This window comes from Tachypleus tridentatus, chromosome 10 (assembly GCF_004210375.1).
Source record: "Tachypleus tridentatus isolate NWPU-2018 chromosome 10, ASM421037v1, whole genome shotgun sequence".
Classification (NCBI taxonomy): domain Eukaryota; kingdom Metazoa; phylum Arthropoda; class Merostomata; order Xiphosura; family Limulidae; genus Tachypleus; species Tachypleus tridentatus.
In genome coordinates this window covers 158,341,256-158,355,996 of record NC_134834.1, presented here as the reverse complement: position 1 = coordinate 158,355,996, position 14,741 = coordinate 158,341,256, and the positions used below count along the sequence as shown (strand labels likewise).

Genomic DNA, 14,741 nt, shown 5'->3' with positions numbered 1-14,741 from the left:
GTCTTTCAACAATAAGAAATAAACATAAAGGTATATATGTTTTTGATAATTGTGCAATAATTATATTTTTATTTTAAAATAACATTTCGATGATTAAAAAAGATTTAAATCATGGTATGATTGGCTCAAGATTCAAGTTATTTTTGGAATAATTTTTGTATTTATACAACAAATTTTGCTGATCCATTTATGTATTTCTATTTATTTAATAAATGAAATTTCATATTAAAACACCTAAAGGTATAGTGAATTGGTATTAAAACCAACAATTTCAATAATTTTAGACAAAGTGAAATTATTTCTTTTCGAAACAATAAATTTTCCATAATTTTGTTCACGAAGAAATTCTATTGCGTATGAGCAGCGAGCAACCGGTGTCAGTGGGAACTGGTCTTTATTAGGGCATGTGGCTAGGAAGTAAAGGTTAAATTTTGTAAGAAAACAGTAATTTATATTTGAGAAAATTATGTAAAAAATGTTTCGTAATTGTATTAGAACTTACGCCTGGTTACAGAGTCTCACTGTTTAGGCATTCAGGTTTTTCTGGTTATTATGTTACTAAAAATTTAATATTTGAACAATGGTTTTTGAAAACGCCATCATTTTTGTGAAAAGTACTTACGTAGTTGTCGTACTTGTATATATTTTATAGTTAATACATTTTTAAGAGTATTGAAATAAAATATTGCTTTGTTACTGTATTAACTTAGATGAATATAACCTATTTTAAAGAGAAAGGATGCAGAAGAGAAATATGAAGATAACATTTTTTTTATTTTAAAAATAAGTGCAGCGACGTCTTCTGTGAGAGAATACATTTTAGCCTAACGGTAACACGTCAAACAAGAGCACGACTTTAGACCTAACGCATTAAGTATCTTTTCGTAAAAATGAATACAAGTACGAGTACTAACGTTAGTTCGAGTAGTGTAAGCCATGCGCAACAGGTTATGAATAAATTGGAAGATTTCGATTTCCCTTACTGCGACGAAGTTACAAAGTATGAAAAACTTGCTAAAATTGGCCAAGGAACATTTGGGTAAGTATCTTAAGTCTTACCTCTGGACTTTGGACTTTATAACTTTTAGTTATAAGTTGTAGTATAACGTCAAAGGATAACTTGTATTTATAAGTTATACTTTATAATGTCCAATGTTAAGTTTGTCTAGATAAGTGAGAGTATGAGTGAGTAATTAGGTCTGATGAAGCAAAAAGTAATAAATCAGTTTAACAGCAAAATAAATTTAATCTCCAAATGAACTGTGTGCAATAAGTTCAAAATATTTCATTAATAGTAATAGAGAAATTAATATGTAAATACTTGATCTAATAATCCGTGATGATGAGAAAACCCACTTGTAGAGAAAAATATATATGTAAAAACGGCAGGTATGGATAGAGAAAACTATGTAGAGGAGTAAACAACGCTTTGACCTTCTTTGGTCATCGTCAGGTTTACAAAGAAAGAAAGAAGTAACTGACCAATAGCTGACCATGTGTTTGAAGGCAGTTGTATAACTGAGTGTAGGAATTTGGAGGATGTGCTTAGATATTTGATTATGTTTATTAATATAAGTATAAAGGTGTTCCTTTGTATTGGTTTATTTTGGGCTTTAATTTTGCATTTATGTTTGTTTCTTCATTTAGTATGTAGGTGTTTTTTATGGTTATGTTGCATTTATTTGATTTCCAGTGTTTGAAAGTGTGTGAAGGTGACTTTTTGTATTTTTTGAATCTGGTTTCCATTTTTCTATTTGTTTCTCCAATGTAGAAGTTGTGGCAGTTATTACATTGCATTTTATAAATAAAGTTGGTGTGGTGTTTGTCAGTGTAGTTTTTACATAGTATAGACCTTAGTTTTGTGCCTGGTTTTGAATAAATTTGGTATTAACTGAAATGTATACTGTGTACCTTGAATTTACTTTAGTGTTAAAGCAATGTAATTCTTCCTTTTTGTTTGATTTAGCTTAGTGTTATCATTAACCAAATGTGTGTAAGCTTGGTCCACTTGTATTGGAGCAGGAATGTTGGTTTTATAATTTCAAATTTATTCGATGTATGTGTATGAAATCTGGCAGGTTTGTTCACACAAATTGAGATGTGTTAGAGAAATCCTTGAATTGATTGTCAGTCTGACTTAGAATCTTGGTAAGTTGGAGTGCAAGATGATGTTCACTTGAAGTATATATGCATAGTATCTGTGGATATTGCATCTGTTATTTTGTAAAGCTGAGTAGTTTTAAAAAATTCCCATTGGTTAGTTTATTTTCTCAAATTTCATACTTTATTTTATAAAACTGGAAAAAATTAAGAAATAAAAAAATTATAAGCTATTCAGATATATTAATTTAAAGTTGATAACCATGAAAAAAATAAAACATTTTCTTCATGTAAGCATGTACGAAGTTGTATTGTTTATACATATCTAATTGATAATAACAGGTTTTGTGTGCATGCATTGTACAAAAATAAAATTGAAACTAATAGAGAGATAGTGCTTAATATATTAAAACTAAAGGCAAAGTGCTAAAGCAGCTTGAGGTAATTTGGAGATCAGCAGTTTTTAACCTTTCACACAGCTTGGATGGTAATGCAAATAAAATAATCAAAAGGCTTAACAAATAATTTTTATTTAGAACAGACCAATTAAATCAACTGGTGAGAGACTATGATATCAAGGGTAAATGAAAACAATTATTCCAGATTCTATGTTTGTGTAATATCTAGGTTTAACATACTTTATCTATTAATGCAACTGGTATCCTCACTAAAGGGACCAAAACTGGTCACAGTATTCTGAATGTGGTCTTGCTAGTTTTATGTAAGATTAGAAAAGCCTTCTCATTTTAAGGTTAAAAATCCCTATAAATATAACTTGGTGTTGCATTACTCTTGTTTTTTTCCCCAAATTATCCAAGTTTTCTTCCTCTTTCATTTTTTAAACAGCGCCAAGATCTCTTTTGACAATAAAGAAAATACTTGAAATTTCTAGGATCCTATTGAAACACACCCACACTTATTAGCTTTAAAGCTCATGTTATGGCTCTTTCATTGACATTCTCTGGGTTTCCTTGAATAAGTAACAAAGTTTTTCAGCTTATAAGATTTAGGTTAGACTTAAGCTTTTAAAAAAAGTCACTGAAGCAAATTATTTGTTTGATACGTATTGTAACACCTGAAATAATCCACATTTAAATGTGCTATTGCAGTATGTATGTATGATACAGGTTGAAAAATTTTAATTGCATTAAAAACTGAAATATTATCAATATAAACAGGATTTTAGAATTACCAACATCTTTAAGGTACATTTTGGATTATTCTACTTTGATTAACACTCATATCTCCAAAAATAAACAATTATATCAAAAGAGCAGGAATGAAAGAGCTAAAGGAAAAATCTGTAGTGTTAAAATTAAAAAGTGATAATATATAGCTTAAGAACATCTCCATTTAGGCTTGGCATGGCCAGGTGGTTAAGGCACTTGACTCATGAGGGTCCCAAGTTTGAATCCCCATCACACCACACATGCTCTTCCTTTCAGCTGTGAGGGCATTATAATGTGATGGTCAATCCTACTATTCATTGGTAAAAGAGTAGCCCAAGAGTTGGTGATGGGTGGTGGTGACAAGCTGCCTTCCCTCTAGTCTTAAACTGCTAAAATAGGGATGACTAGTGTAGGTAGCCCTTGTGTAGCTTTGCACAAAATTCAAACCAAACCCATTTAGGTAATGATAAAGATCTAGTGAGCTTATTAAACACTTTACACTTTTTAATTTATTTTGTATTATTCATGTTGTGTAAAAGTCTTTCTGGCATGAGAAGGAGAAACTAAAAAGTATTCCATCATTAGCCATTACAATAAGAGTGAAGGTTACTTTGTTTTAGAAATGTTAAAATGTGTGTTGTTTGTGGAAATATTGATGTGTTCTAAAATTATAACTTTAGTGAAGTTGAGTAACCAGTTGACTTAACTCATCTTAGTGCTAAAATATTAAAGTATCTTTTTTTTTATGTGGATTCCAAAGAAGTAATACTCAGTAAATAATGTAACAATTGAATGTTATTTGATAACTGATACACACAATTTTACTAAACCTTTTTTAGAATTTCTGCAACAGCAATAGTTGAGTGATGATGGGGAAAAAAAATCCTGAAAGTGACAAGTTCTTGTTAATTAAAGAAGTCTGGAAAAGAATGATCAGTTTTTGAAGTTTATGTACAATTGCATCCACATCTAAAATCAGTTTTTGCTATTTCTCTTTATAGAGAAGTTTTTAAAGCAAAACACAGACAGACAAAGAAAGTTGTAGCCCTGAAGAAAGTTCTCATGGAAAATGAAAAAGAAGGGGTAAGTGTAAAGTTAGTGTTTTGCTCTGTTAAGCCTTTGATGAAAACAAATTTATGCATTCCTAAGTAACCTAACTTTTAGTGCTAGTGTCTAATAACTCTGTGTTGCAGCAGTGAGGAAATGAACTAATTGTTTTCAAAAGTTGTCTATAATAAGATTGTATTGACAGTCTTTTGTCTTGGCTGTGCTTTAGTGGACTAGTATTTTGTAATATATGGTCACATATCGTTTATATATATGTATATAGATTATTACTATTAAGAAATAAATTATGAAAGCTATGTTTTTAAAGTATAGAACAATAAATCAAGAAGTATAGCAAACAATTATCTCTTTTCACTATGACCTTTTTACTCGTTGCTGGGCGTAGATTGCTAAGCCTTTTAAAATTTTGCATGTGGAGGATATAAACAAATCTTGAATAGCTAAAGAAATAAGTAACTACACTGATACCATATAATTCCACTATAATTTATTATGCTTAATGACTAAGATTTTCTTAGATTTTAAAAACTATGAAACTTTGAGTAGACAAAAGACAACACTTACCTCATTTAAATCTTGGATTGAAAGAATGTTGTAGCATTTTCAAAGGTTAAAATGGCAGGGAAAACTACTCTGGGGATATTCTAAGCTGTTGATTGGTTATTCACATGTAAAATATTGAAGTAAGTGTATATATAAGGGACCATTTAAATGTAAAGAAGGGGTTGAATGGGGCTATTGTGTTTAATTCAGTACACAAGACATATCTCAGCAAAATAGATATATGTGGCTCTAATTGTATATGTTTGCTTGATAATACGAGGTCTGTTAAAAAAATATGCGGACTGTTTGAATTACGCGGCTCCAGTTGGTTCCAGGGGAATCCGCTTGGTGTCGCTAGGTTCGCACAGATCAGCTGATTACGATGACATTTCCCAATTGCAGATATCTTCATTTGTGTATTAGCTATGCGATTTTAAATGAAGTGCAATTTTTTTCATTTGGCGGATTTCAGAATGAATGACCTGAAGGAGCAACTACTTGCTGTGAAATTTTGTGTTAAACTTGGGAAAATCTGCGACATCACCGTAAGCCGTGTTAAGCATAGCAAAAGTTTCTATGAAGCGTACGGCATGTTTCAAGTGACATGAACGTTTTAAGGATGGTCAACAGTCCATTGAAGATGATGAGCATCCTGGACGTCCTTCCATGTCAACTGATGACCCACATGTTGACAAAATCAACACCCTGGTGTGGGCAAATCGACATCTGACTGTCAGGGAGCTTGCTGAAGAGTGTGGGATCTCAGTTGGATCTTGTTACGAGATTTTGACCAAAAAATTGAAGATGCACCGTGTTGCTGCGAAATTTGTGCTACGCCTGATGATGGACGAACAAAAAGCCCATCGCGTACAGGTTTGTCAGGAACTGTTTGATCGTTTAGAAGAAGATGAAAACTTCTTGTCAAGGATCATAACAGGTGATGAATCATGGGTTTATGGTTATGACATTGAAACAAAGGTCCAATCGTCCCAGTGGATGGGTGAAACATTTCCCAGACCCAAAAAAGCTCGCCAAGTTTGATCCAAGGTCAAGGTGATGCTGACAGTTTTCTTCGATGCTAAGGGTGTTGTTCACCATGAGTACCTCCCTGAAGGCTCCACAGTGAACCAGACTTACTACATTGAAGTTCTGAAACATCTGAGGGATGCCATCCATCACAAAAGGCCAGAAATGTGGAGGAGTGGCGACTGGTTTTTTCATCACGACAACGCTCCAGCCCATTCAGCCCTTAGAACTCGTGAGTTTTTGGCCAAACACTCGATCATTGTTCTTTTCCCCCCCCCCTACTCACCTGACCTTGCTCCTTGCGATCTTTTCTTGTTCCCCAAACTCAAAAGACCCTTGAAAGGGAAGATTTGAGACGATTCCGAGATTAAGGCAAATGCTAATTTAAGGAGCTGGAGGACATTACAAAAGAAGCGCACCAGGACTGTTTCAACAAGTGGAAACACATTGGGATAAGTGTGTGCATTGGGAGGAGAGTACTTTGAAGGGGTTCCAGACCTGTAACTTCTAAATAAAGTACATTTTGTTTTATGACGTCAGTCCACGTATTTTTTGAACAGACCTTGTATTAGTAATTTGGGTACCTAACTGATACAAAACTATTGACTCAGTAATTTGATATCACAAACATTTAATTTTAAACAGCACTACATTCTTCATACTATGTGACTCAATAAAATCTTTGTGTGTTCTTTTAATATTTACTTTTAAATTAAGATATTTGCTGATATATAATATTAAGGTTTGAATTATAATGTATGATGTGATTCCAGACTTATTAACATAAATTTATAAAATAGCAGTACAATAAAATTTTGAATGCAAGTCAACAAACGGATATGGTCTTTGAACCCTGACCCATTGTGAAAGGGTTAAGGGATTAGAAACACTAAATTTAATACAATTCAAAGCTTAAATATTAAACTATTAGAACTTGCTTTCTTATACAGTTGTACAGTGGATTAATTTTATTAGTTTTTGGTAGTATGTTTTACTGTTTGTTTATATTTGTGTGTTTTTAGTTCCCCATTACAGCTTTGAGGGAGATAAAGATCTTACAGCTTCTGAACCATGAGAATGTAGTAAATCTAATTGAAATCTGTAGGACAAAAGGTTTGTTCATGTTTTATTTATTATGCCACTCTTAAACATTTATATTACTGTTTGTTTCAAGATAAATAATAAATCTTGTCAAACAAAAACATTTTATGTTAAATCAAAATTAACAAAATATCTTAAATAGATATATTAAAAAAATAACAAACAGGAAAAGGAACATGAATGAATTAAGAAAAAAATTAACAGAAATTAACAATGAGTTAATGTTCTATGTTTTGATAATAAAGTGGATTTAGATACAAAGTGATAAAAACTGTGCAACCCAAGCACTTTTGAAAGGTGGGCTTTGTTTCCCAGTTTGCTCCTGAAGAAAAAAGGTCCATCTTTCAAAAGTGCTTGGGTTATAGGGTTTTTACCATTTTGTATCAAGACTTATTGAGTTTGCATGTTTTTCTGATATCATTAAAGTGGATTTAGAGCAATTCCTTGTTTTACACAGTTGTATTTGTCAACTTTTACTTTGTAGTATTTATATTATTTAATACTCAGTTATAGGTTAGTAGTTTAATAACAATTTTTGTTCATACTGAAAATTTTGTTGAAAATAATTTATTCTGTAAAACATCACATATTTCTGAAGTTTTAATATAGACATTTTTCAACACAGTTGACCTAGATAGAACATTTTTATTTTTAGCCACTCCTTTCAATCGTTACAAAGCAACTTTTTACCTCGTGTTTGATTTTTGTGAACATGACTTGGCTGGTCTTCTAAGCAATGTCAATGTGAAGTTTTCTCTTGGAGAAATCAAGAAAGTTATGCAACAGTTGTTAAATGGTCTATATTTCATTCACAGTAACAAAATTCTTCATCGGTAAGTACCTGTGCCACATCTTTATTTACACTTTCAATCTTGTAGATTTTGATTTTATTACAAAAGAAAACATATTTGTAATTAGCAAATATTAAACTAACAAAAAAAATAGTACATGTATGTCAATTTCTTTATCTGTTTTCTGAAATGATAGAATACATGGTTTAAAGCACCAATTTTGCATCTGTTCTTTGATTTGAAAGGCATTTTGTATATTTAATTTACAGTTGATGTTTTATAAAAATTGCCATCTTTACATACCAAATATTTTACTACAAATTGTGAGTATAATTTGTACCAAAAGCTACAAGTGAAGTATGATTTAGATAGTACTTAACGTATGTATAGTATTAAAAATGCTGAACGTAATGGTCAAAATAGTTTCAACAAACATAAATCAACCAAAAAGATGTTTCTATTAAGTATCATACAACTTTTATAAACATTTAAACTAGAAAACAAAATGTGTAACATTTTCATTAAAGCATTATAAAACTTTCATAACCAAATTATATACATTTTTTTTCAGTGATATGAAGGCTGCAAATATTCTTATTACAAAAAATGGAGTTTTGAAACTGGCAGATTTTGGTTTAGCGAGGGCTTTTAGCATCAGCAAAACAAGCCAACCAAATCGCTATACAAATCGTGTTGTAACTCTTTGGTATCGGCCACCTGAACTGTTGCTTGGTGAGAGAAACTATGGACCTCCTGTTGATATGTGGGGAGCTGGATGTATTATGGCAGAGATGTGGACACGTAGTCCAATCATGCAGGTGTGTTTGTGTTTCTTGCACTGCAAATAATATTTTTAGGTATTGTACTATAAATCTGTAAAAGCATGCCTGTTTAATAAAGTGTGCTAGGCTGAGCTACAATACAATAAAATAAGTTTTGATTCTACAACCACAATTTTTTTATTGTTTAGAAAGGTTAAAAAACTGGTTTTATGTCAATCTTAAAATTGTCAATAAAAATAAGTATCATGGTTCTTCACACCTAAATGTTTTTAAGATTAGTTCTGTAAACTTCAGTTGAGTGTGAATGTTTTTTATGGGAACTCTTAAATAACAGTAATTACTACTTGTATTTTAATTCTGTTGAACAACATAATTTTTTATAGTAATGGTATAAACCAAAGAAGTTGCAATGACTTTTTGAATAACTTACATTGCTCACTGAGTTCCTTTAGAATAAGTGTCGGCTTTTCATTAAGTGCTGAATACCTAACTACTTTGTTGTATATTTCTTTCCTTCTGATTTTTTATTTTTTGTCCTAGAGTGACACAGTAACTAATTTTAACTGCAACTTTTTGAGTTTCTCTTTTTCATAAGAAAGTTGCTTTGAAAGAATTTAGAAGCTGTTTCTAATGCTTTCAAGCACATAAGAAACAATGAAAGTATAAAATATTTGTATTTATTGCAGTCGTTCAGTCATAGGTATTGCATAATGTCCATTTTCTGTGTAATGGAACATAATCACACTGTAACTGATTAAGTTAGTAAATTGCAACACATAAATAAAAAGTCATTTTCAAATTTTTACTAGTTTAATTTATTTCATAGGCATTATCAAAGAGCTGGAGGAAACCATTTGTTATTTATACAAAGTATTACACTCTTAGTGCAAATGTAGCTTAGAGATGTGTATTATAACATTAAAAGCTTATTACCTTTTGTTATTTTCATTCATATTGTTGTTTGAAGAAAATGTTTCTGATAATCATGATTTTTTTTAAATTTTAAAGGGGAGTATTGCCCCTGGACCCTCCTAGGGAAACTGCCTAAAGGCTCAGTATTGAGGTTTTGGCCCAAGCTCCACCTTGCTCTGTCAGAGTTGTCCATCTATTTTAATAATTTTCCACTTGCTGTAACCACTGGATATTTAAATACAGTGAATTGGAAGATTATTAGTTATTTTGATTAGATCACTGTTGTCACATAATGCTATGTGCTTGTGATTGAAAGAGTGTTGTGCAGTGTTTGGAATTTGAAATTACTGTGAAATAAACAGCTGAGCAAAATGGGTGTGAAGTACTATGCATGTTATATTTCAATGATGGAAGTAAACAAGTGTGACTAACATTGGACTAATATTTATAATCAAAAACTTTTCTGAAAACTGTATATTTGTCTTTGAAAATGTACCTTGGTGTTATCAAAATAAAATGTTTTATTTTCACAAACATTTTTATAGTTATTTGAAGAGCATAAATACTGTTTGATCTGATTTATTATTGTTTTGAACTTTCTTTTAGGGAAGCACAGAACAACATCAGTTAACTCTAATAAGCCAGCTTTGTGGATCTATATCACCAGAGACGTGGCCCGGCGTAGAAAAACTTGAGTTCTATAATAAATTGGACCTTCCTAAAGGTCAGAAGAGGAAAGTGAAAGAGAGACTTAGGGTAAGTACAGTGATAAGTCTAGATATATGAGAAGATGATGGTTATTTTAAATGTTCTTTTATAAAGGTTCCACATGTATAGTATTTTTTGAGATTTAATATGCCATCTCTGACTTTTCGTCATTTAATATGAAATTTGATTTTTTTTAAAAATGGGTTTTGAATATCTTAATATAGTATTTTATATTTTAAAATATGACTGAAATATCCTTTCCTATGAAAGATTATTTTTTGAGTATCTTACATTTTATTCAGGCCTATGTCAAGGATCCTTATGCCCTAGATCTGTTGGACAAGCTTCTGACATTAGATCCAAATAAAAGAATTGATAGTGACAATGCTTTGAACCATGACTTCTTCTGGACAGATCCAATGCCATGTGAGTTGGCCAAGATGTTATCTCAACACACTCAGTCTATGTTTGAATATCTAGCCCCACCTAGGAGAAGAGTTGTGCAACAGCCTCATGCTGGTCAACCTGGTCATCAGAAGGGTATGCCACCTTCAGCAGCTGATGGACAATACCATGACAGAGTCTTTTGACCATTAGTTATATAAATGTTAATAGGTGTTTTTTTTTGGCTTTTATAGCATGGAATACTTAATAATCTGTGTGTAAAAAAGGCAATATACTTGCAGGCCCTGTGTCATCATTCTATGATATTCATCTTAAGTATTTTTTGCAATGAGTAATAAAAAGTACTGGACATTTTATTTCTTTTTTTAAATTTTGTTACAAGAGATTACTGTGTTTTACAAACATTGGTCACCATAAATGATGAATATAGGTAATGTTTTCTCTTCTGTACTTGTTAGTTGATATTCTGTACCACAGGTGGAGTTACTTTGCCCCTAGCAACTTGAACTTGTATATAGACTAGACTGAATTTTTATTAATTTCTGTCTCATAATTAAGTTTTATTGATAATTTTTTGTACATTATTTATACATTAAAAAGCCTGAAAGTAAAATAACTTAGGATTTGGGATTATTTTGTCATTTTTAAATTTTCTTAAACTTTATAATTGAAACTAAAACAAAGAAATGGGTTAGAATAATGTTAAGTTTCTTAGTTTTTTGCTTTTTCGTTGAAAGCAGATTTATTTTGAGTAGCTTTTAAGTATTAATGATTGAAGACATTGTCATATAAAGTATGTAATTTGGCAGAGTTTGTGTTGGTTTGTCAACCAAAACATTTCATGCATATATGCCTAGCTTTGCCTTTTACAATGAATACAATTTTTTAATTAGTACATACTTACTAGAAGTATTGTCTAGAAATTTAAAACTGTGTTGAAGGACAATATGTTTATATTAAACCATTTGTATTAGAAAACTTTTCACCAAAATGTGTTAGTAAGTAATTTTGTTGCTTAATTATCAATTAACATTTTGTAACTTTCTAATACAAATGGTTTAAGGTAAAAAAAAATTCACCAAAATGTGTTTGAAAGTAGTTTTGTTGCTTAGTTTTTAATTAACCAAATATTTAATAGGAAAGTGGAATGGATTTTTATATATTTCTATTTATGCATAGCTACAGAATAAAATGTTACTATTCAGTTTCATTGCAACTCAGTCTTGTAACTTAATCTCACTAGACTGTCTATTAAGAATGTGAAAATGCAGTACCATTTTTGATGTTTCAGTATCAAGACTATTTATAAATGTGCTCAAAGTTTCCTCTAAAAAACAAATCTAGGAAAGAATTTTAAAATGTATACATTAACATTGAACAAATGTCTTTAGTTGTTTTTTAAATTTAAAGTAAAAAGGTATACTTTATTTTGTAACAACATATTTTTGAGGTATTTTTTTTCCACATAAGATCTAGTCACTTTTCTCTGAAAGCCATATGAAGTAAACAAACTGGTTTTTGTGTCTCAAAATATGAAATTTAATTGTATGTTTTGATATACTTTTATTGGAAATTTAGTATATCTTTTGTAAAATTTCTACATTCATTGCAGTTTTGGGTTTTTGTCCACTGAATGTAATTAAAAGTTTTTCTTATTCAATGAGTTTTTTTCAAGAATGAAGCTTCAAAGAGAGGTTCTTGATAATTTCATGTAATATTCCATGTACATTACTTAGTGTGGTCTTGTGCCTTTAGATGAAAGCTGTTGAGCATGGGTTGCAAAGCATTGTTACTATTAAGTGCCAGTGTGTAATTGTGTTACTTATTGAGAATTTTGTTGTTGTGAGTGCCAGGATTCTTCCCCAATTTAGCATTTTCTGCCATTATTTTACGTGGGAAAATATTCTGATATTAGGGATAAATTTTTAGCAGAGTAAGGCTGGCATTGTTTGTCTTAATTAAATGTAATACATGTTTGTTCATGTGACAAACTTGTTACTTCATGAAATCAAAAGTTATAGTTTGTGTTTCAATTACATGAATTGTACATAAATATTGGCCTTATATATGGTATAAATGGTTTATTAGCTTACTCCACTTTCTCTGCAATGTTTGACTTAAATATTTTGGTAGGTTTGCAGTCTGCTGTAAAGAATAAAAAGTATTTTGTATTGGCTATTACAAGTCTGAACAAGTGTTGTAAAAATTATTATTGTATTGAAAGTTCATATGTAACTCTTAAGATATAACTGAAGTATAGTGTATTACCAGTCTTACTTTTAACAGTGAACAGTTATAAGGTAGTATAATTACTGGTATGTTATTATAGCAGACTTTATTTCAACTTTTGCTGTGTAACTTTATTCACAAGTAGCTTCGTGCAAATTAAGATTGTTTCCAACATTTTTTTGTGTAGATTGCTCTGTTCTAAGAGAAGAATGTTTGTTTAATGTTACTGAGACATTGGAAGTTTAGGGGCCATTTCTGTGTCTGGTTTTGTCATCAGCAAGTGATACCTTTTTCTTTTTTTTTGTGACAGTTTTGTACATACACCTTGTGAATGATATTTTGTACTATACAGTTATGTTTAGAATAAATATGTAAAGAAACACTGAATACATGTTAATTCTTTTTAAGAGTAAAGACTCAGTAGTGTTTTGTGTTTGAAAATAAAATATCAAACATTAGGCAGCAAAACCCACATGACAACTATGCAATTTCAAGCTGCATAAGCTTTCATCAGTAGTTGGTTGATGCTAAGAAATACGAAATTCAAGCTACCTCAACTCTCATCAGCCTGATTGGGTCCATCCTAAAGAAGGAATTACAAGGGAGCCAACAGATTTGAACTGTACCAGTTCTCATTACTGTGGAATCAAATACTCTTTAGAGGGTTATATTTTTGAATATAAAAATATAAATTTTGTTAGGACAACCAACATTGTTTTTTTTTCTTTATTAGATGCTATAGAATTATTATTGTTCTGCTCCTTTAATATTGTTTACTATGAGTGGCATTTGCACACTTTTATAAGCAACTTATAAGATGGACCAACTTATTTCCTTTAATAGTCATTTTTTCACGCACACGGCATCATTAGCTGTGTTTTGCAGTATGGCTGATCTATATTTGGGATATATGACGAAATTTTGAGGAATATTATGTCATTCAAAATTGCGTTAGAAGGGCAAGGAGACCAGCCCAAAAACTTACCAACTCAATAAAGAAAAAACGGTATCGGTGGGGTCTGAAATACAAGAACTGGACGTAAGAAAATGGAGGAAGGTGTTATTCAGTGACAAGACTCATTTCTTCATACAGTGTCAAAGAAGTCTTCATGTTTGCAGATCTCCAGGTGAGAAACTTCGAGAATCTTGCATCAATCAGTTCTTAAAAAAACATCCCTTGAAGATGTTTTGGGGCTTTTTCAGCTACTATGGCATCAGAGGCTTACATATCGTAGAAGGTATGATGCGAGGACCACAGTTCATCGAAGTTTTGCAGAGAAGAGTCGTTCCAGAATTGAAAAAAAGATTTACAGATGGATCTAGCATTTTTCAGCAAGATCTGGCTCTGTGCAACACTGAAACTTGTGAGAATTTTATGACTGCAATGCGAATAAAGGTGCTGGACTGGCTTGGAAACTCTCTGGACTTAAATCCAGTTGAAAATCTTTGGGTGATTTGTAAAGAAATACTTCGGAGAAAAGACTGTACTACGAAAGATAAGCTAATTGAGGTGTGGTACCTCAATCCAAAATGAGTAAAGATTGCAGTCAACTCGTGGACTTGATGCCAAATCAGATTAATGATCTGAAAAATAAAGGTGCCATATCATGTATTAATTTGTGAGTAATTTTTGGATTCTCAGAAATAAAACACAAAAAAAATGAAAAAATCGTAATTTTCCGTCCTGTTAAAATTAATTTGCATAAGTGTGTATGTAGATTTCACTACATAAGATAGTTTCTCCGAGAGAAAGAATTTGTTTCAGTTAACTTTGAATCTGTTATAATAAAATTAAATCAAAACAGCTGAGATTTGTGTAAGTTTAAGGCAATGTTGCCCTAGTGGTTAGAACACTGAGCTTGCAGGTTCAAATCCCTGCTACTGAATGTGCTCACCCTTTCAGCTGT

At 31.2% G+C, this 14,741-nt stretch overlaps 1 protein-coding gene across 3 annotated transcripts; it reads left to right on the top strand.

Moving 5' to 3' along the window:
- Window positions 1–361: 361 nt before the first annotated feature.
- On the top strand, window positions 362–13,221 carry Cdk9 (Cyclin-dependent kinase 9). 3 transcript variants are annotated; one of them, XM_076464833.1, is made up of 7 exons: window positions 362–1,039; window positions 4,271–4,352; window positions 6,929–7,019; window positions 7,663–7,840; window positions 8,370–8,616; window positions 10,099–10,248; window positions 10,503–13,221. In XM_076464833.1, exons 1-7 carry the CDS (start codon window positions 891–893, stop codon window positions 10,788–10,790), a joined length of 1,185 nt encoding a protein of 394 aa, XP_076320948.1. In that variant the 5' UTR covers window positions 362–890; the 3' UTR covers window positions 10,791–13,221. The 3 variants fall into 3 exon arrangements, with proteins under 3 accessions (XP_076320948.1, XP_076320949.1, XP_076320950.1); XM_076464834.1 differs by having other exon boundaries at window positions 364–1,039; window positions 4,109–4,352; XM_076464835.1 differs by having other exon boundaries at window positions 415–433.
- Window positions 13,222–14,741: the final 1,520 nt, after the last annotated feature.

Excerpts from the sequence above, each read along its gene's own strand:
- Cdk9 (XM_076464833.1), top strand. The coding sequence starts at position 891 with ATGAATACAAGTACGAGTACTAACGTTAGTTCGAGTAGTGTAAGCCAT. Across the intron at positions 4,353-6,928 it reads TGGAAAATGAAAAAGAAGGG|TTCCCCATTACAGCTTTGAG; the intron begins GTAAGTGTAAAG and ends GTGTGTTTTTAG. Across the intron at positions 7,841-8,369 it reads AGTAACAAAATTCTTCATCG|TGATATGAAGGCTGCAAATA; the intron begins GTAAGTACCTGT and ends ATTTTTTTTCAG.